We start from the raw sequence: 21,690 nt of genomic DNA on the forward strand, positions 1-21,690 counted from the left end.
GACATCCTGCCCGAGGCGTTCCATGCCATTCGGTTACTGCTGTGCACGGCTACCAATGAGTCCCTTCACGAACGTCTGTTCTCATTCCCCAGGAGGTCGGCGAATGGAGTGTCACTCTCAGCATGGCTCACGACCCTGGGACTGGTGCTTCTGCATAAGCATGTACTCACACTTCCCTTTCACCATCTCTTGCCCAGACACCTCCATGGCCACCATCATCAGGGCCTTGGGGTAGATTTTCACCATGTTTGGCTACCCCGCCTTCATCCACAGAAACTGGGGGTCTAGTTTCATGAGCAATGAGCTGCACCAGTACCTGATGTCGAGGGGCATTGTGACCAGTCACACGACAAGCTATAACCCAAGAAGCAAAGGGCAAGTGGAAAGCGAGAATGGAGTGGTCTGGAAGGTAGACCTCCTGGCTCTCAGGTCAAAAGGGTGGGCCGTTGAGTTCTGGCAGGACACCCTGCCCAAGGCGCTCCATGCCATTCGGTCACTGCTGAGCACGACTACCAACGAGACCCTTCACGAACATCTGTTCTCATTCCCCAGGAGGTCAGTGAATGGAATGTCACTCCCACCATGGCTCACGTCCCCGGGACCGGTGCTTCTGCGTAAGCATGTACGGACACACAAGACCGAAGCCCTGGTGGAGCAGGTTTTCCTCCTTCATGCAAACCATAACTATGCTTATGTTAGGTTCAGCAGTGGCAGGGAGGACACTGTCTCAAACAGGGACCTGGCACCAGCAGGAGCACCCACCACATCACGCCACCCGCCAATACAGGACGACGCTGACCGGGCATACATCTCTGTCCCCAGGCAGCTATGGGGCACACAGGGCCTCCTTGACCACCAGGGGCCTGCTTCAGCCTTAGGAGACGAATCCACCCCCCCAATCCATCCAATATGACCTGCATACATCGACCCGTCCCCCCTGGCCACCCCTCTGCGCGGCACCACACCAGTCACACAGACCCCTGCCGCCAGCCGCCCCACTTCCCCTCTGACCAGTGACCAGGAGCCAGTCCTACGATGGTCATAGAGACCCCGGCGGCCACCAAATCATCTCAACATGTAAATATTGTATGTACATAGTTGGTGCGATTTCTTGTTACTGCCCCCACCCCCCTCCAGGACAATTTTAAAGAAGAGGGTGAATGTGGTGGTATACCACCGGCCTACTGCAGAGGGCAACATCTGTACCTGCAAGAGTGTAAGGGAACAGGACAACACCTGGCCGGCTGCCGATCAGTTGGCCTGAATGGATCAAGCCCCACCTGGTCAGGTGCCAATCACCCTCTGGGATATAAGCCTGTGCTGGCCTCACACAGAGTTGCTGCAGCCACAGTCAGCCTGGCTCTGTGGAAGTCTTTGTGGATTAAAGCCTGTTGTTCAGTCTTTACCTTGTGTGTGTCTGTTTCTGTCTAACAGTGCAGCACAATACGTTGACAAGCAAAAGTCCAGCTCATGATCACCCTCTCAAGGACAATTAGCAATGGGTAATAAATACTGCCCACATCCCAAATAAATATCAAGAGAACCTACTACGTGATGATGAACCATTGGATTTTCTACAACAAAGGAAAAGAAAGTCAACACTTATTTTCCTTGAGCCAATTAAAACTTTTATTTTTTCTTTGAACTGAAAATAAATGCATCAGTTTGCAATACCTTGGCACCCACCCCAGCACCTATAACCTCCAATTACCTTAGAATAAAGCCACGAGGATCTACAACCTTTCAATATACATACAAGAGTGACTGCTCTTGCAAAAGCATATTTCAAAGTTCAGATTTATTGTCAGAGTACATGCATGACATCACCTACAACCTTGAGATTCTTTTTCCTGCTTTCAAGGCAAAATTACCACTTACCACGATAAAGTGCAAAAGTCCTGAAAGGAGGCTCTGATTGAGTTTGTTGTTGAGGAATCTGATGGTGGACGGAGTAGCAGCTGTTCCTGAACCTGGTGGCTCAAGTCTTGAACCTTCCTAAGATAAAAAAATACACATTTCAAAAGGAATAATAACAAATAAAAGAAAAACCTGAAGGGCCTGTTACTGTGCTCTATCGCTCAATTAAACTGAAAAAAAATGGAATCTAGTATTCTTCCAGCAACCAAAGCTATTAAGTGAATCACAAGCTTTCTTTTCACATAGCAAATAATGACAAATCACATAGTGAAATAACAGGTTGCTACAAACTGCCAAAATGTTTGGCCTGGAAGTCAGCCTGAAGAAAACAGAGGTCCTCCATCAGCCAGCTCCCCACCATGACTACCAGCCCCCCCACATCTCCATCGGGCACACAAAACTCAAAACGGTCAACCAGTTTACCTATCTCGGCTGCACCATTTCATCAGATGCAAGGATCGACAATGAGATAGACAACAGACTCGCCAAGGCAAATAGCGCCTTTGGAAGACTACACAAAAGAGTCTGGAAAAACAACCAACTGAAAAACCTCACAAAGATAAGCTTATACAGAGCCGTTGGCATACCCACACTCCTGTTCAGCTCCAAATCATGGGTCCTCTACCGGCATCACCTACGGCTCCTAGAACGCTTCCACCAGCGTTGTCTCCGCTCCATCCTCAACATTCATTGGAGCGCCTTCATCCCTAACTTCGAAGTACTCGAGATGGCAGAGGCCGACAGCATTGAGTCCACGCTGCTGAAGATCCAGCTGCGCTGGATGGGTCACGTCTCCAGAATGGAGGACCATCGCCTTCCCAAGATCGTGTTCTATGGCGAGCTCTCCACTGGCCACCGTGACAGAGATGCACCAAAGAAGAGGTACAAGGACTGCCTAAAGAAATCTCTTGGTGCCTGCCACATTGACCACCGCCAGTGGGCTGATCTCGCCTCAAACCGTGCATCTTGGCGCCTCACAGATCGGCGGGCAGCCACCTCCTTTGAAGAAGACCGCAGAGCCCACCTCACTGACAAAAGACAAAGGAGGAAAAACCCAACACCCAACCCCAACCCACCAATTTTCCCTTGCAACCGTGTCTGCCTGTCCCGCATCGGACTTGTCAGCCACAAACGAGCCTGCAGCTGACGTGGACATTTACCCCTCCATAAATCTTCGTCCGCGAAGCCAAGCCAAAGAAGAAGAACTCATTGTTAAACTATATAGTTTATGAACCCAGAGGACTATCATTGAATGATAATGAGTTTATTGTCGTACACTAAAGAACAATGTCCTGATGTAATTGATGTATCTTATATGCCTATGTGGCTACAAGTAAGAATTTTAGTGTATCTGTGTGTGACAAACTCATCGTCGTCATCAACTGTTTGCTTTTGCGATTCCATTAAAATTCTTTTCCTGCGTTGTCTTACAACTAAAAATATCTTCAAGACGTGGCTGAAAATAAATCCCTTCACCTGGAAATTGTCTCTCTCGTCGCTATGGGATCTTGGTCCTTGAGTCAATTCAACCGAGCGCTCGATAGATTTTTAAAATCGTCGAGGAAAGTGGCACAGATGCAAAATACGATCTAATTCAATGGAAGGACGGGCCGAATTGCCCCGAGCAACATCAACTGGAGAGAGAACAAAAATACTGATGGACTTTTCGGGTCGGGACCCTCTATTGAGAAATGGCTGTGGAGAGAAGGGTCTTTGTGACGTCACCAGAAAGCACTCTATGTGTCCTGCGGCAGCGGTCGGACGGGTCGGAGAGTGTTCTCGCTGCTATTGGTTCGAGGCGGACCGGCCCACAGTCCTTTGCGTTTGCTGAACGGCGGCGACGGCTTGAGTTTCGTGCGGAGATCGGAGCCTCCTGCCACCGTGAACTGATTTAAAGAGGAGGAGTGGGGGGGGGGGGGGATTTTTTTTTGGTTTTCAACGATAAAGATGGGAGTGCCGGCATTTTTCCGCTGGCTCAGTCGGAAGTATCCATCCATTGTGGTGCACTGCATGGAGGAGAAGGTGCGTGGTGTTGGCCTGCCTTGTAGAGTAGACCAGGCCTGAAGCCTGCTTCCCCCCCCCCCCCCCCCCCCCGGGCTTGGCGTTGCTCCTTTCTTGCTCGGTGTGCGAGAGGATAAACCTGCTGGGAGTTTGTGTTAAAGCCTAGAGGGCCGTCGAGTCACGTTTCAGTCGAGTTGGTGGGGGGGGGTTTGAGATGAGATTAATGCCATGGACATGTGCACTGAAATGATGTTGGTGATGTCCTCAGACTGCCTCGGTAATCGGGCAGCATCCATAAGTACTGGGGGATGCTGCCTGAGCCGCTTGAGTTCCTCCAGGATCTACAGTTCATGTGTTTCTCTGTCACGATGAAGGAAACTTCTACTCGTTGATGCTGCCTGCTCTGCCAAGAGCCTCTCATTCTTTTCCCGAATGCTTTTCATTTTTGCCTCTTTCTACTCGGAATGTGCCCTCTAGGATACCCTCGTTCATTCAACCATTCACATTAAATTGCCCCCTGTGACATCAAGAAATGCTCTACTTCCTCCCTGGCTACAATGGTAGTGCTTCCAAGTGAATCATCTCTTCATTTATGAATCTACTGGAGTCGTCTATGCTCCTGTTGTGGCATCTCTACGTTGGAGACTGGATGCAGAATGGGAGATCATTTTGTTGAACCTTTTTTTGCTCTGTCCGTTGTATTACTGGGGACCTCCTAGTTGTCAATCATTTTAATTCTGTGCCCCATTCCCACACTGACGAGTGTCTCCGTCGCCTCGTGCATCGCCAAACCTAGGCCACCTGCTGTCTTGGCACTCTCTAACCAGATGACATTAGCATCAACTTCTCTGGCCCCTCATGGGGCCAAGCAAAACCCAGAAAAGTTGATGCTAATGTCATTTGGTTAGATTTTTCCATTCAGAGTTGCACCTTCTCAAGTTTTTTTCCTCCTCTCCCACCCACGTCCATCTTGCCTGTGCCCCACCATTTTATTCGGGCACTTGTGTGCTCTTGGTCCTACCTTGATGAAGCACTCGGGACTGAAACGATGGTTATGTATCTTTGCTACATAATGAATGCTGCCTGACCTGGTGAGTTTCTCCATCACTTTTGTGTATTGAATCTAATATTCTGTCAGGGCACTCACCAACCAGTTGGCAAAAACAGCTTTCATTAAACGCCCCACGAGTCTCTCTCTTTCGCTATCCCTCTAACACCTTTCCACCAGCTCCTAATTCTTTCCATCTCCATTCAGAGAGTTACTCCCCTCCCCATAACTTCTGAGATTTTTCTCTTCTCCCTCCAAACTATATCCACTGATGATCTCTTACCTCTTTGCTTGTGCTCTTTCTTCCCCCCCCCCCGCCTTCACCTTTTTTATTCGGACACTCAGACCCAAAATGTTAGTTCACTTAACTTCCTATGGGTACTTTGTGACAAGCTGAGATTCTCTCCAGCACTTCAGTGTATTTGACTTTTAATTGCTCAGTTTCAGTTGACAGTTCTCCATAATTACATATTTTTCCAGTTTGCCATCCTTTATGTTTTGAGAAGCTTGTATACATTGCCTTTTCAGGACCTTATTTATCTTCAGCATAAGAGACTGCCAATGTTGGAATCTGAAACAAAAAAGCAGTTTGCGGGAGGAACTTAGGGTTAAGCAGCATCAGTGGAAGAAAAATAATGATCTGCTGATGGCATATTGAAACCATTTGTTTTCTTCGCCTTATTCTTATTGTTTGAGTTGGAAATGAACTCTGGCAAACTTTGCTTCACCTGTTCTGTTTGTTTCACAATCATAACTGGCAAAAAAAAATTGAGGAAAATAAATTTTAAAAATTAAAATAAATAGGAATAAAATAATGGGTAAGAAGTATGTTTAAAATTGTGAATGTTCTCCGAAGTAACACAAGCTTTTAATGAAGATGTGAGCAGTATTCAGCCAGCTGAGTGCCTTGGTTGTGCTTTGCTCGTAGCAGCTTTTTAAAAGTTATTTTTGAATAATTAATTCTCCATAATATTGTTTCTCTTTCGGGCAGCCCCATGGAATGGGCGAAAACCGTAGATGCAGTGTTCAATGTTTTCAAAGAATGTGACTAAAAATAATGTAAAATACTTTATAGTCATACAAATGAAGTTTGTTCAATCTAAGTACAGTGTAATATTTTTGTCTTTAAAACTGTTTATTCTTAACGCAGGTATGTTAGGCATTGGAAGAGTAAGACTCAAGCAACTGGAAAATGTGCTTATTTGGCATCCACCAATCCCCATAGTTGTCAGATACCAGGTGTTGTATTGTATTTGAGAGCAGAAAAGATAAGTCTGTAAACTAATTAATGCATAAAATTGAGACTTTTAGTTCAAATGTGTGTGTTCAGTTCATCTGCCGCCTTGCCTTCATCAATATCTTTTGTCACTTCCTCAAAAAACTAAATTAGGCTTGTGAGGTATGACCTGCCCTCAAAAAGCCATGTTGGCTATCCTTGAGAAGACTTGTAAATGGTTATAAATCCTGTCCCTGAGAAACCCCTCCAATATTTTGAGTATCACTGACATCAAGCTCACTCTATAATTCCCAGTGTTACCACCTTTTTTAATCAATTGACGATATTTGGCACTCTTCAATCCTCCAGTACCTCCTAGGGAGCATGCAAAGATCGTTGCCAACACACCGGCAGTCTCGTCCCTTGCTTCCTGTTGTAACTTGGTGTTTTTCTTGTTGGATCCCAGGGACTCATCAATTCAAATGTTTTTAAGAAGATCTTGCACTTCATCTTTCTTCACCTCAACATGCTCCAGCTCATAAGCCTGTTTGTTCAAAGTTCCTCTCTCTGGTGAACACAAAGCAAAGAATTTAGGGACATCACCAACTTCCTCTGCCTACAGGCACCTTTTCCATCTTTTATCCTTAAGCAGCCCATCTTCATGCTGTGTAAAAGACTTGTACAGAAGATAAGGATGCATGGAGTGGGGGGGAAGGGTAGATAGAGGATTGCTTAACCAATAGAAAGCAGAGAGTTGGTGTGCAAGGGTGTTTTTTCTGGTTCGCAATCCGTGGCAAGTGGGGTGCTGCAGGGGTTGGTGCTAGGCCCACAACTATTCACAATATACATTAATGATCTGGAAGAGGGGACTGACTAGTGTATCCAAGTTTGCCTATGATACTGAATTGAACAGAAAAGCAAATTGTGCAGAGGATACAGGTAGTCTGCAGAGAGATACAAATAGGCTAAGTGAATGGGCAAGGGTCTAGCAGATGGCGTACAATGTGGGTAAATGTGAGATTATCCACTTTGGAAGTAAAAATGGAAGATTAAATTATTTAATTGGAAAGCAATTGCAGCATACTGCCATACAGAAGGGCTTGTGCATGAATCGCATATGGTTGGTTTGCAGGTACAGCAGTCTTTCAAGAAGGTAAATGGAATGTTTGCCTTCATTGCTAGAGGGATTGAATTTAGGACCAGGGAGGTTGTGCTGCTACTGTACAAGGCACTGGTGAGACTACATTTGGAGTACTGCGTACACTAAGGATCTCATTACAAGAGGAAGGATGTCCTGGCTTTGGAGGTGGTGCAGAGGAGGTTGATTCCAGAGATGAGAGGGTTAGACTGAGGACAGATTGAATTGTCTGGAACTGTACTTGCTGCAATTTAGAAAAATGAGAGGGGGTCTTATAGAAACTTACAAAATTATGAAAGACATAGATAAGATGGAGGTAGGCAAGTTGTTCCCATGGGTGGGGAGACCAGAATTAGGGGTCATATGCTTAAGACTTCAGATAGTAGATTTAGGTCAGAGATGAGGAGCAACTGCTTTTCCCAGATGGTGGTGAATCTATGGAATTTGCTGCCATTGTGCAGTGAAGGCTGCCTCATTAAATATATTTAAGGTTGGATAGATTTTTATATAGTGGGGCAATTAAGGGATATGGGTAAAAGGCAGGTTGGTGGAGATGAACCTATCATCAGATCAGCCATTATCTTACTGAATAGTGGAGCAGGCTCAACAGGACGATGGCCTATTCTTGCTCTTATTTCTTGTGTTCTTCATTCTTGTAATCCTTCTGTTTTTCATGTATGCATAGAATGCCTAAGGGGGTTTCCTTGATATGACTTGCCAAGGCCATCATCTCCTCCCCCCCCCCCACCCCCACCCAAGTTCATTCCTGGCTACCATATAATTCTCATGTGTCCTTCCTGACTTTGTTTACTAAACCTTGTGTATGCCTCCTTCTTCCTCCTCACTAGCTAAGGTTTCTGGATCATTGGAGTTGTACTATATATAATGCAGTCTGTATGGATTTTAGCAAGTTATTAAATGAAATATCACCAGGCAGGTTTATCAAGATGCAAAAAGCCCACATGAGAGGAAGTGGCAAGTTGGGTTACAATTTGACAAATGGGAAGAACAATCAGTGGTGCTGATCAAAATTCAGTACTTGGCCCTTTGATTTTTTAATATCGGTATTGACTTGCTCTTAAATATGAGGACTGTGATAAAGTGGTTAAGTATTAGGCAAAGACAGACAAGATGAAGGAAATGTGGGGGACGTCATGTGATAACGTAGGGCCAGGATGGAAAATTTGATTCCTCTGAGAAAAACTTTAAAAACAAAAACGTGAAAAATTCTGAAATTCATCTTAATAAATTATAAACAATCAAGGAAAAAAATGCAAAGCCACCAAAGAAAGACAGAAGTAGAAGAAATTACAGAGAAGATGGAAGAAAAACAACTAGAGGAGAAAGAAAGGCCTACCTTAGAGAAGAACCCGGAACCTGTAGTGAAGCCTATTTTCTGGATGAACGGGGCCCCCCGACTCTCCTCCCAGCGAGCTGTGGCATCCCTGCAACAACAGGGACACCTGTACAATTTGGGGAGAGCAGTCGGCAACTACGAGAGGCCCTGTCAGAGTGGCTGACTAAGCCCTTTAGGCAGACTTCCAAGCAGTCCAAAAGGCTGTCTGAGGGGGGAAAAAATAATTGGAGCTGGAAGAAAAAGGGAGGAAGAGGAAGAAAGCTCAGAGGAATTGTTGGAAGAAGGGGTAAGAAAGAAAACTAAAGTTATCCCTAAGTCTCAAGATCCACTAGTTATGATTATGGAAAAGTTAAAGTTAATAAGACATGACATTAAGAGATCAGAGGCTAAAATTAATAAAGTATGTGAATTTGTTAGAGATGCATAAAAAAAATCAAGAAATGGAAGAAAAAATTCTAAGTATTAATTTGGAAAATCAATTTCTTCAAGAAAATGTAGATAAAGTAGATGAAGGATTAGAATTATTGTTTGTGATGAATTAGCAATTGTCTGAAAACTTTAGATGAAGAGATAATATTAAGATTATTGGTTTGAAAAAAGGAGAGGAAGGAGAAGATATTATTCAATTTTTACAGTGCTGTATTTCCCCGGACTTTTGGGCAAGAACATTTTAAAGGAGATATTAAGATTAAGTGAGCCCTTACACCAAAACCTCAGCCAGATCAAAAGTTAAGGCCCATTTTGGAAAAATTTCTTCAGTATCAAGTAATGAAAAAAATTTTGGAATTAGCAACCAAACAGGTGAAAGAAAGAAAAGCGCCATTAAAATTTTGAAGGGAACAAGATTTTTTAAAATCCCAATATAAGCTTTGAACTATTGAAGAAAAGGAAGAGTTTCAATCCAGTTAAAATATGTGGAAAGTTTGCCAGACATGCATCAAGAATTGACCCCAAGTGTGGACACTTGAAGCTGGAAAGTTGTTTTCTTATGGTGAAAAAATTGTAATATTGTAGAAATTAGTTAAATATACTTGGAGGAGCCGGAGATATGCTGACTGGTTCCTGCCGAACTGTAGACTTTTGTGAGTTTAGTCGCAACCTGAAAAATGGAGGGTGGTAACATTGTCAGGGGGTTTCATGACAATGTTCGAGGAGGGTTCCCTCCGTCCCTCCTTCCCTCCGTCCCTCCTTCTCTCTGTCCCTCCGTCCCTAGCTGGGGACTGATGAAGGGGAATCATAAAAAGGAGAAAAGTGTAAGAATTTTAAATTTACAATGAGTAAAGGATTAAAATTTGTTTTAATATAAATGGGCTTTGAAACCCTATATGGTGAGAGTTTTGACATTTAAAAAAAAAAATGAAAATAAATATTGCTATCTTTTACAAGAAACACATTTAATTGACAAGGAGCATCAAAAATTAAAAAGGGACTGGGTTGGAATGGTAGTAGCATCGCATTTTAATGCAAAAGCTCGAGGAGTTGTAATTTTGATAAATAAAAATCGTCCAATTAATATACAAAATACAGTTTTAGACCTATTTGGTAGGTTTGTACTACACATTCGTAGCTCTGCTTTATTGGGGGGGTCAAGCCCGACTTTTATGTGGTTCGTGTTTTACCCCTTTACTGACAACGGGCTGCATAACAAAAGTGGGTTTCCCGCTCACAGGTACATTCCTATATAACAATTCCTTCTTCCCCACGCACTGTCCCTGTGTGTTGGCTGTGCAGCGGGGCCAGTGCTTTTTTTGGGATTGCTGCCCCTTGCACTGTCCTAGCCATTCATCTGCCAGTTTGTTTGCTGGGGCCATCACTACTGCGTGATCTTCCGGCTTTTGGTTGTGCTCTCTGCCCGGAGCGCTGGCCTTATTGGTACAGCTGCAGGCCACTACATAACCCACCCCTCCCCAACCCCCCCTCGAACCGACAGAATTGTCCTTGGTGCCCAAAGGCAGTGTCTCTGCACGTTTCGATGGCCTGCCTCTTTTGCGCGGTACTGTCATCTTGACTGGGCTTTAACCTGTCTGCGGTGAAGACCTCTGTCTTGCCTCTGACTTCCAGCTTGAACATGGGTCTATTGTTTCAGACGACCCGGAATAAACCCTCGTACAGTTTCTGTGGACCCCTGCGAATGAAAACATATTCAGTCCTGCAGGTCTTGGTCCTCGTGTGTCCATGCCTGGCAGGTGGAGTCGGGGCCAGGTTTCCGACTCTTTCCCATAGTTTATGGAGGAGAGCTGCCGCGTCATCCTGTTGTCTGCCTGGAGACAGTAGGAATTCCTCCGGGACCACCAGTGGAGCTCTGTAGACAAGTTCGGCTGAAGAGGTGTTGAGGCCATCCTTGGATGCCTTGCCGATCCCCAGAAGTGCCCATGGTAGCTCGTCTACCCAGTTAGCTCCTTGTAGCCTGGTCATGAGCGCAGCCTTGAGGTACCTGTGGAAGTGTTCCACTAGCCCATTTGACTGTGGGTGATAGACTGTTTTGTGGTGTAGCTGGACGCCCCACAGGCTGGTGAGGTTGGACCTCACTGGAGATGAACTGGCTGGAGATGAACTGGGCCCCTCTGTTCGATTGTAATGTGGGACGGTATCCTGAACTGTGCCACACAGGAGGAGATGAGGGCTCTGGCGCATGAGGTTGTAGATGTGTCCGCCAGTGGGACTGCTTCTGGCCGCCTGGCGTATTGTGAACAGATAACGAAAACCCTGAGATACTGGTAGGGGTCCCACTATGTCCACATGGACGAACCTTTGCTCCATGGGCTCGAAGTGCTGTGGTGGGGCCTTGGTATGCAGCTGAACCTTGGCTTCTTGGCGTGCACGACTTTACCCACCTGCTTATCTGTTTCCGTAATCCATGCCACGAGTATTTGTTGGCCATCATTCAGACTATGGTCCTGATGGATGGGTGAGCCAGCCCATGGATGGAACCAAAAACTTTCCATCTCCAAGCTGCTGGGACGATAGGCCCGACCTGGCCTGCAGGAGGGTGGTGTTTCCTGTGCTGACTGGGATATCCTGGAGCTGCAGTCCTGATATAGCTGTCCTATACTGGGGCATCTCCACGTCGTCCTACTGCACCTTTGCCAGTGCTATAAAATCCACCTCCTTCATTAGCGCATGGACGCTCTGTCTGGACAGTGTGCCGGCCATCATGTTGCCCTTGCCGGAGTCGTGTCTTACATCTGTGGTGTGTTCCGAAATGTAAGACGGGTAACGCTGCTAGCAGGCTGACCAGGGGTCTGAGATCTTAGCCAAGACTAAAGTCAGGGGCTTATGGTCTGTGAAAGCCAAAAAAGTCCTGCCCTCGAGGATGTACCTGAAGTGGCGGATGGCCAAGTACAGTGCCAGTAGCTCGATCGAAAATGTTGTACTTCAGTTCTGAAAGTTGCAGATGTTTGCTGAAGAAAGCCAGTGGTCACTAACTCCCTTCAATCCGCTGCTTCAGAACTTCACTGATCACTACCATTGGAGTGTCTGCCTTGGGTTGTACCAAAAGAGTGGCATCTGTCAGGGCTTCCTTGGTCTTCACAAAGGCTTCTGCTGACTCCTTGTCCCACGTTATGTCCTTTGCCTTGCCCGTCATCCAGGTGAACAAGGGCTACGGGTGGCTGAGTAGTCCCCTGGTTATGTTGGGCCTAGGAAACTTCTGGATGGCCTCCACCTTGCTAAGTAGTGGTGTGGCCCCTTCCTTGGTTATCATATGGCCCAGGAAGTCAGATGGCCTCCAACCCTAACTGGAATTTGGCTGGGTTGATCATCAGTCTGAATTTGCTCAGTTGGGTGTAGAGGTTGCAAAGGTGCACTATGTTCTTGTTGGTCCCTGCTCACCACGAGGATGTCGTCCAAGTAGACGAAGGTGCCATCTAGGTCTCGACTGCCGGAATGTCTGTGCGGTGTTCTTTAACTCAAACAGCATGCGCGAGAATGTGAACGAGCTGAACGGGGTGATGATGGCAGTCTTGGGGATATCATCTGGGTAGTCCGGGATCTGATTATATCCCCGCACGAGGTCCACTTTGGAGAAGATATTTACCCCATACAGGTTGGCCGCAAAGTCCTAGATATGCAGCACAGGGTATTGATCTGGCGTGTGGTCTCATTTGAGACGATGGTAGACGAGGGTCTCCAACCCTCAGTGGCTTTGGGCACCATTTGCAGATGAGAAGCCCATGGGCTGTGTCTGACTACTGTACTATTTCCAAGCTCTTCCAGATTCTTGAATTCCTCCTTCGCCAGCTGGAGTTTCAGAGGAGGAAGACGTCTTGCTCGTGCGTGAAGTGGTGGGCCTTGGGTGAGAATGTGATGTTGTATTCCATGCCGGGACATTTCTGTGATGAATGGGAGGGGGGTGGGGTGGTGGTGGAGGGGATCTCTGCCAGGACCTTGATGTACTCGTCTGTGGATCGCTGCACGGAGACCAGGTGTGGTACTGAAAGCTTGGCATCCTTGAGGGGTAAGGTCTGGAATGTCTGCATGGACCAGTCTTCGACCCTTGATGTCCACAAGCAGGCTGTGGGCGCGCATGGAGTCTGCCCCGAAGAGCAGCTGTTCCATTGCGGCCAGTGTGAATACCTACGAGAAAAGGCTTCCTCCCAATTGCAGTTGGACCTTGCAGTTGGTCCTGTTCATGCTGTTGATTGCCACTTGCCTGCTCCTGGTGTCCTGACCCAGTGGGGGATAGATACTGACCTCTGCCCCAGTGTCCATGAGGAATCGCCTTCTCGACTGGCAGTCCCACACGTACAAGAGGTTATCTTGTTGGTCAGCCATCATGGCCTTTAGTGATGGCTGGCCCCGGTGTTTCCCCGGAACGTGCATGGTGGTCTGCACCGGCGTGCTCTGGAACCCCATCTCTGGTGGTAGAAACATCACTGGTCGTTGGGATCACTTCATCTGTGGGACTGCTGTTCCTTCTGCATGTATAGCCGGGTCTGGCTGTGGGGTTTGGCGACGAGCCCCATGGATGCTTTTTTTTTGCTTCCACAGAACATCTGCTTATATATAAACCTTAAAGCATTTTACTTTATTTTCAGTCACAATCTTTGAAAACATTGAACCGTTGCTGCATCTGCAGGTCCTTCCCACTCCACGGAGCCATCTGAAAGACGAACAATAACATTATAGATAATTAACCCCCCACTCACTCCTCCCCCAAGTTTACAGAAAAAGTCTGACTGGGGCAACTCTTGCTAAGCAGGGATAAGGAGACACTTTAAGAGAGTTAACCCAATGACAAGTGCATCAACTGTCTCTTCGTCCTGGGTGATGCCATGTTATTCAAACACAACTTTATTTAAACGGCTGCTATCAGTTATCTGCTATTACCCCTTCAAGTATTTGTGTTACTTCAGAGAACATTTACCTTTACAATTTTAAACTTGTATCTTTTTACCTATTGTTTTATTCTTAAAAATAGCAAACAACTTTGGTCCAGATTTCATTAAATGGATTAAATTATTATATTCATATCCTATGACTTCAATTTGTTCTATTTCACAATGATTGCAAATGTTTAGGTTTCTAGGAGAACTCGGCAAGGGTGCCCTCAAGTCCTTTGCTTTTTGACATGGTGTTGGAACCTGTAGCTGTTACTCTTTGACAGAGCAGAGAATTTAAAGGAATAGCCAGAAATAGAGTTGAACATAAATTATAACTTTATGCAGGTGATCTTTGTTTTTCAAATCCTGAGGTTTCTATATCAAATATATTAACCTTGTTTGCACAATTTAGTTTGGGTTCTAAATTAAATTTGCACAGGAGTGAACTATTACCCCTAAAAGGTATTCTAATTTCATGTTTAAAATAGTGAAAGACCAATTCAAATATTTAGGAATTACAAGAAGTTATAAAATTTATTGATAAAACGTTTTGGTATTATTTTATCAGATTAAAGTACTGTTATCGGGATAATCACCCTTATCTATTACGGTGATTGGATTCATCAACTTTGATGAAAATGAACATTTTATCTGAATGTTTGTACCTTTTTCAAGCGCTACCAATTTCCATTCCTTAATTTAAAAAAAATTCATTCGCTTAATTTATTTTTTTGTGCGTATAGCAGGGAAAACAACCCCGTATAAATAAAACCCATCGGCAAAAAACAGAGGAATGGGGAATTTAAACTTCCTAATAGACATTGTTTTAGATAATTCGCGTTAGGAATTTTGTTCACTCCAAACTTTCTGATTTTCCTTGATCTCTGATGCATTGAATGAAAGATACATTGAAAGATACATTGAATGTAAGAGGAATCTTAAGAGAGGAATTAGGAAAGCTAAAAGAAGGTACGAGGAAACTATGGCAAGCAGGGTGAAAACTAATCCAAAAGAATTCTACAAATATGTTAATGGTAAAAGGAAAGCTAGAGACAAAATTGGTCCCTTAGAGAATCAGAGTGGAAAACTGTGTGTGGAGCCTAGAGAAATGGGGGAGATATTGAACAGTTTCTTTTCTTCGGTATTCACTAAGGAGAAGGATATTGGGAGATGTGAGATAAAAAAAGCAAATTGGGTAAATATGGGGAATATAGAGATTACAAAAGATGTAGTTTTAGGGCTTTTGAAGAATATAAAGGTGGATAAGTCTCCGGGACCAGACGGGATCTTCCCCAGGACATTGAGAGAAGTGAAGGAGGAAATAGCAGAGGCTCTGGCGGTAATTTTCCAAATGTCATTAGATATGGGGATAGTGCTGGAGGATTGGCGCATTGCGCATGTGGTTCCGTTATTTAAAAAGGGTTCAAGGAGGGAGCCTGGCAACTATCGGCCTGTAAGTTTGACGTCTGTGGTAGGTAAATTAATGGAGAAAATTCTTAGAGATAGTACTTATAAACATCTGGATAGACAGGGTCTGATCAGGAGCACTCAACATGGATTTGTGGGAGGAAGGTCATGTTTGACCAATCTGATTGAATTTTTTGAAGAGGTGACTAGGAATGTGGATGTTGTCTATATGGACTTCAGTAAGGCCTTCGATAAGGTACCACATGGAAGGTTAGTTAAGAAGGTGCAGTCTTTAGGTATAAATTTTGAGATAGTCAAATGGATTGAACATTGGCTGAAAGGGAGAGAGAGGCCAGAGAGTGGTAGTGGATAATTGTCTGTCAGGTTGGAGGCCGGTGACCAGTGGTGTGCCTCAAGGATCTGTATTGGGCCCATTGTTGTTTGTTGTATACATTAATGATCTAGATGATGGGGTGGTGAATTGGATTAGTAAATATGCAGATGATACTAAGATAGGTGGAATAGTGGATAATGAAGAAAGCTTTCAAGGATTGCAGAGGGATTTGGGCTGCTTAGAAAAGTGGGCTGAAAAATGGCAGATGGAATTTAATGCTGATAAGTGTGAGGTGCTTCATTTTGGTAAGAAGAATCAGAACAGGACATACGTGGTGAATGGGAGAGCATTGATGAATACAGAAGAGCAGAAAGATTTAGGAGTAATGGTACATTGTTCCCTGAAGGTAGAAACTCACGTGAATAGGGTGGTGAAGAAGGCTTTTAGTATGCTGGCCTTTATCAATCATTGCATGGAATATAGGAGTTGGGAGGTGATGTTGAGATTGTATAAGACGTTGGTGCGGCCTAATTTGGAGTTCTGTGTGCAGTTCTGGTCGCCTAATTATAGGAAGGATATAAACAGAGTGGAGAGAGTGCAGAGAAGGTTTACCAGAATGTTACCTGGGTTTAAGCATCTAGAGTATAGGGAGAGATTGGACAGATTAGGTCTTTATTCTTTGGAGCGTAGAAGGTTGAGAGGGGATTTGATAGAAGTATTTAAGATTATGAAAGGGATAGACAGAGTGGATGTGGATAGACTATTTCCGTTAAGAGGAGGAAAGATAAAAACAAGAGGACATGAGTTAAGAATTAAGGGGCAGAGGTTTAGAGGTAACATGAGGGGGAACTTCTTTACTCAGAGAGTGGTAGCCGTGTGGAATGAGCTTCCGGGAGAAATAGTGGCGGCGGAGTCAATTGTATTATTTAAGAAAAGGTTGGACAGGTATATGGATGAGAAGAAGATGGAGGGTTATGGGCATTGTGCAGGGAGGTGGGACGAGAGAGGGGTGTTTGGTTCGGTACGGACTAGAAGGGCCTAATGGCCTGTTTCCGTGCTGTAATTGTTATGTTAAATATTCTTGATTTACTTCACAGTGGTTTAATATCAAGTATTTATAACAACCTATTGGATTTAAGATTGGCCTCAGTGGCTGGGATTAAGAATGATTGGGAACGCAAATATTTTATTTTAAAATATTTTGATTTTTCTATTTCTGCTAGTTGCTTGAGGCTGGTGTATGTTTGAATTCTGACTGCCAGGAGATTGACTATATTACCACTCAATGTTCTTGGGACAGAAACCATTGGAATTTCAAAAGGAAAATTAGTTGTAATCAAAGGAAGCCGATGTATTATGAGCGTACAGCTTGTGTGCTATTGACCACTGTCTGCTGAAGTGCACTGACTTCCACAGCTATCTTATCTAACTTCCACCCCATTTTCTGTAAGGACTCTATTCTGTTTCTCTGCTTTAGCACAATTCAAGCAAGATGTTGATCATTTGGGGATTCCTTGACACAGGGGTTGATGGCACTTGTATAGTTTTTTTTATATACCCAAGTTCCTATAATCTCTATATCTTCCTGAGCATTAACAAGATATTAATTGATTGATGTAATTCCAGCATCTACCTCGAATTCACAGTCACATAGGATTTAAAGTTCAGGAAAAAGGGATTAAAAATAAAGTTCTGGATGTGACTCCAGTTTGATGTCTTCCCTTTCTTTTTTCAAAAGCATCTGATCCTTGGGCATCTCTTCGGTTTGCTTCTTAGTCACCTCCAGTATCTTCATGTTTGAATTCAAGAAATGCAAAATCTGCCTTTTTACCTTCCCACAATTTGAAATTCCAAGAGCTTTTCAGATGGATCAGCAATTTTCTTTTATTTTTAATTTGCTGTAGACGATTTTTGCAATGGGAGTGATCAAATGAAGTTTGGTCAGTACACTGTGATTGGCCTCCATTCAATCTGTAAGTATAAGCTTGAGCCAATGACTTTATCTGCTCAGCTCTCTTGATGTTATGCTTGTTTCTTGAAGGTTAACACATTTTAGAAGCAGCCTCCCATCCATTTCTCTGGCTAATTATATGCACCCTTTTGCATCCATGTGCTTTCTCTGTATATAACTAAAGTGGATAAAGTAATCTGGTCATTTATCTTAAGATAATTTGTTAATTTTTTTTCTTGCATTTTCCATGGCCACAACAACTAATTATCAAGATTGGTTAAGAAGTATTGCTTGTTTCTGAAGTAAAGCAGTCAAGAAATTAAATTTAAATTTAAAATTTAAATTAAATTTGGACATTCGGCAAGGTAACAGGCCATTTCAGCTCACAAGCCCGTGCCATCCAATTACCACATAGACATTGAGAAAGTACAACCTCCTTACAAACAGTGTGGGATTTGAACACAGTTCCCGATCACTGGCGCTGTCGCAGCATTGCACTAACTGCTACACTAACCGTGCTGCCCCCAAGTCTTAAGTTGATGGTCAGCTGATCTTGCTCACACTGGACATTGTTCAAAGAAAATTAAAGTTATTACTGGCACAGATGAAATTAGCTGAATCGTCTGCTCTAATGTTATGCATCTTAGAAGTTCATGAGAGATTATATACAAGATGCATTACGTACTGTATATACTCCTGTAAAAGTAATTTTGTTGGCCATTTTTTAAGGTTAAATTTCTGGGGTTGACTATGACTACTTTTGACCTCTGATCCTGTCATCAGAGGTGTTGGGAGCTCCAAAGGGTGGGCAGCTGGGACCGGGGTGGGAAATGGGCGTCGAGAACTCCGATAGGTAGGCGTCTGGGGTTGAGGCATAAGTTGGCTTCCACATCACCAGGATCTCTGGCCTGCAGGTGGTTGGGGCTGAAGTGAGCAGCTAGGATCAGCTTTGATACACAATATATGGTAAAGGTGTGGCAGATGTAAGTTATGGACATATGCCATCATGTTGGAATAGGGTGAATAATGAGACCACACCTCAGGTTTCAGCCAGAGAAGAGCAAAAGCATTTATTGACATGCTGTCCGGCTTGATATAGACAAACTGGTGACCTGGTGTCATGACATCTGGAGTATATATTACCTTATGACTTTCACATTGAGTAGGCCAGGGTCTCTCCATAGACCTATGGGTGCCGTTGAGTCACCATACCTCGTGGCTGTAGTGACGAGTTGCCAGTAGATAGGAACCTGTTGTGTCTAGCTATCATGAGTTTGGAGCTGTTAGTGCTGGTTCAAAGGCCAGATTTTGGGGCCAAAAATAGATGCTGAATCGACTAGCTGAGTTCCTCCTGCATTTTGATGTGTATACCTCCTAATGTTATCAAGCCTGATCTGCATATTTAAATATTCAGAATGCAAATAACAATTACAGGTGCTTTCAGGATGTGTTGCCCAGGCCATTTAACTTTAAGCATATTTTCTTGCTAGCTAATTGGGGTTAAAATTTGTCCTTGTGCTTGAGTGGATTTGTATGTGACTACTGATGAAATTGCTACTGCCATGTGCAAATTATGCAGTAATGTTGAAGGTAATTTGCAGATTGTACCCCATTTGGAGTTACCCTGTCAAGCACTGATCTAAAATGTCTTTCTTGGCATGGGAGAAATGTTTTCCTAAAAAATATTACAAAGCAAAAAAAGAGCTAAATCTCCCACAGAGTTTATCAGCTACCCAAACGTGGCCATACTGCTCAGCCAAATGAGGGTATTGCAGCATTGGTGTGTAGGGATTGTGCAAGATAACCTTTCTTGGACCTTTCCAAGCCCACTTTTTGGGTGCTGAGGTTCCAATATAATTTCTTATTTCTCCCTTTGTATTTCATCTCTATGAACGAAAAGTCTCAGTTCAACATAAATCGGTTTCTTTGTAACTGGAAAAATGGATTTCTAATCCGTTTTATTAGTGTATTTATTACTTTTCTTCGATCTTATGCAGGCTAAGGAGGTCAATGGAGTTAAAGTTCCAGTGGATTGCAGCAAACCTAATCCGAATGAAGTGGAGTTTGATAATCTGTACTTGGATATGAATGGCATTATTCATCCTTGCACACATCCTGAAAATAAGTAATATTTCTTGAATTTTAACTTTCTTTCCCTGTTTCCTTCCCTTGTGCAAAATTCTGATCTTTATTTTGAATACATCTTGCAGACCAGCTCCCAAGAATAAGGATGAAATGATGGTGGCCATATTTGAATATATTGATCGATTGTTTAACATTATTCGACCGAGGCGCTTACTTTATATGGCAATAGATGGAGTTGTAAGTATCTTTGTTTCCATATTCTAGAGCAGCTATTCTCAAAGGGGCCCTCAGCTCATTTAAGGGCCATGGACTGAAATCATAATATTTTTTTCTGTAGTCGGTAGGAAAGAAGTAAGGAAGAAACCAATGAAACTCAAAGGGAAGCAGGCCCATAAACTTGAAGCAGAGGGAAATAGCCAAAAAAAGGCTGTGAATGGTGGTTTCTGAGCCTCAATGCATAGTCTGTCAGGAAACAGCAGCTGGTCTTTTCCATTTTCACAGTGGGTGCCTCTGTCAACATATTGGTGCAATGTACTTTCCCTTAAAAGTAGACTATTAAATTTGTGCATAGTCAATTTTGGTTTTATGAATAGTATGTTTCCATTAATATAGATCGATTATGGACTTAAAGTTCATACATTGATGCAAAACATAAACAATAAAGGTTCCCTATATTAACAAATATGAGGCTACTTCAAAGTATAATTGGTGACATCACAAAATATTGATTGCATTTGATAGAAATTTTGTGGTAAATTTCAGGAAGGGGTTGAATGTGTTTAAACAAAGATTTTGTATATTTTGGTATGCTAGAATGTTTTTAAAACTTGTTTTTGGATACTGTAACAACGTGTCTTAAAGGTGCATTACCATTTAAAATGCACTTAACATTTGCCTAGAGCAGATGAATTGATAACTAGAGGATGCATATTTAAGGTGAGGGGTAAGATTTGGCAGGAACATGAGAAGTAACTTTTATGGGTTAGCAACTGGTCGATTGTGATGTTTAAGAAAATTTGAACAGATAAATGGAGGCAGGTAGGACTAGTGTGGATGGGTCATTTTGCTCATTGTGGACTAATAGGTGTTGATGACTAAATTGATATGTATTGCTGCAGGGAAAAAAAAACTATTTACTACACGTACATTTAATAAATTTGTAACTTACAGTTTGGTATGTTTTCATGAGAAATTTACTGTTTAGGACTTGTGTTTGGACTGTTCAGGTTAACAGTCAAAACCAGGTGAATGTTTATTGGGTCATTAGCTTCAGTGGAATTTTATATTGAAATTTTACTAATTTTCCAGGGTAATTATTATTGTATTTCATTGCACTAATCAGTTGGTGGATATTGTATCATTTTTAGTAATTACTGCTTTTTGTTGTTGCTAATTGCAGTCATTGTTACAGGCAGTGATGTATAAAAAGGTGGGAATTGTTTTTGCTATGCCATTAACAGTTTCAATGGGATGAAATGGGTATTCAGATTTTGGATACATTTACACAAAACTGATTCTGTTTTGGAAACCCTTAACTTTCAAATTTATGTTAAATCTGAATTTTAAGTCTGCAAACGTCATGTTTGATGATTTGACATTTCCATTGCACTAATCCTATATGAAACAGCACCACTTAATTCTGATATTACAGGATTGAAGTAAATTAATTTGCATTTATTGCAGTAAATTTCCTAGCATCTAGTGTTTTGGGTGGATGTCAAAAGTCATAATTATATGATTGATTGCCCTAATGTAAGTGTATATTATTATTTCTGCTATCATTTACCTTCTAAACTATTTGGGGCTAATTGTCCTCCAAAGGAAAATATCACCAGATCTGACTTTGTTTACTTTGACTCTAAACTTCCACCCATCTCTTGCATACCAATAGATGTATGTAAGACTTTCTTATCCT

General features: G+C 43.1%; 1 protein-coding gene and 1 long non-coding RNA gene across 5 annotated transcripts in view; one reads left to right on the forward strand and one right to left on the reverse strand.

Annotated features, from left to right (window-relative positions):
* The window catches only part of LOC138760972 (uncharacterized), a 108,249-nt gene extending 104,553 nt beyond the window's left edge, over positions 1-3,696 (reverse strand). For both annotated transcript variants that reach the window (XR_011356010.1, XR_011356009.1), the window contains exons 1-2: positions 3,394-3,696; positions 1,879-1,995 (exon numbers count right to left, since the gene is read on the reverse strand). This is a non-coding gene — a long non-coding RNA (uncharacterized lncRNA). The remainder of the gene's footprint in view (positions 1-1,878; positions 1,996-3,393) is intronic.
* A 42-nt stretch (positions 3,697-3,738) lies between these two features.
* Positions 3,739-21,690, forward strand: part of xrn2 (5'-3' exoribonuclease 2) — a 97,821-nt gene continuing 79,869 nt past the window's right edge. Inside the window, exons 1-3 of one of the 3 annotated variants that reach the window (XM_069932378.1) lie at positions 3,739-3,939; positions 19,688-19,815; positions 19,901-20,012. In XM_069932378.1, coding sequence (XP_069788479.1) covers positions 3,865-3,939; positions 19,688-19,815; positions 19,901-20,012 — 315 coding nt within the window. In that variant the 5' untranslated portion in view covers positions 3,739-3,864. Of the gene's footprint in view, positions 3,940-17,659; positions 17,713-19,687; positions 19,816-19,900; positions 20,013-21,690 lie in introns of those variants that run through there. The other 2 variants (XM_069932380.1, XM_069932379.1) reach the window with 2 other exon arrangements.

Source organism: Narcine bancroftii, chromosome 4 (genome assembly GCF_036971445.1).
Source record: "Narcine bancroftii isolate sNarBan1 chromosome 4, sNarBan1.hap1, whole genome shotgun sequence".
Lineage (NCBI taxonomy): Eukaryota > Metazoa > Chordata > Chondrichthyes > Torpediniformes > Narcinidae > Narcine > Narcine bancroftii.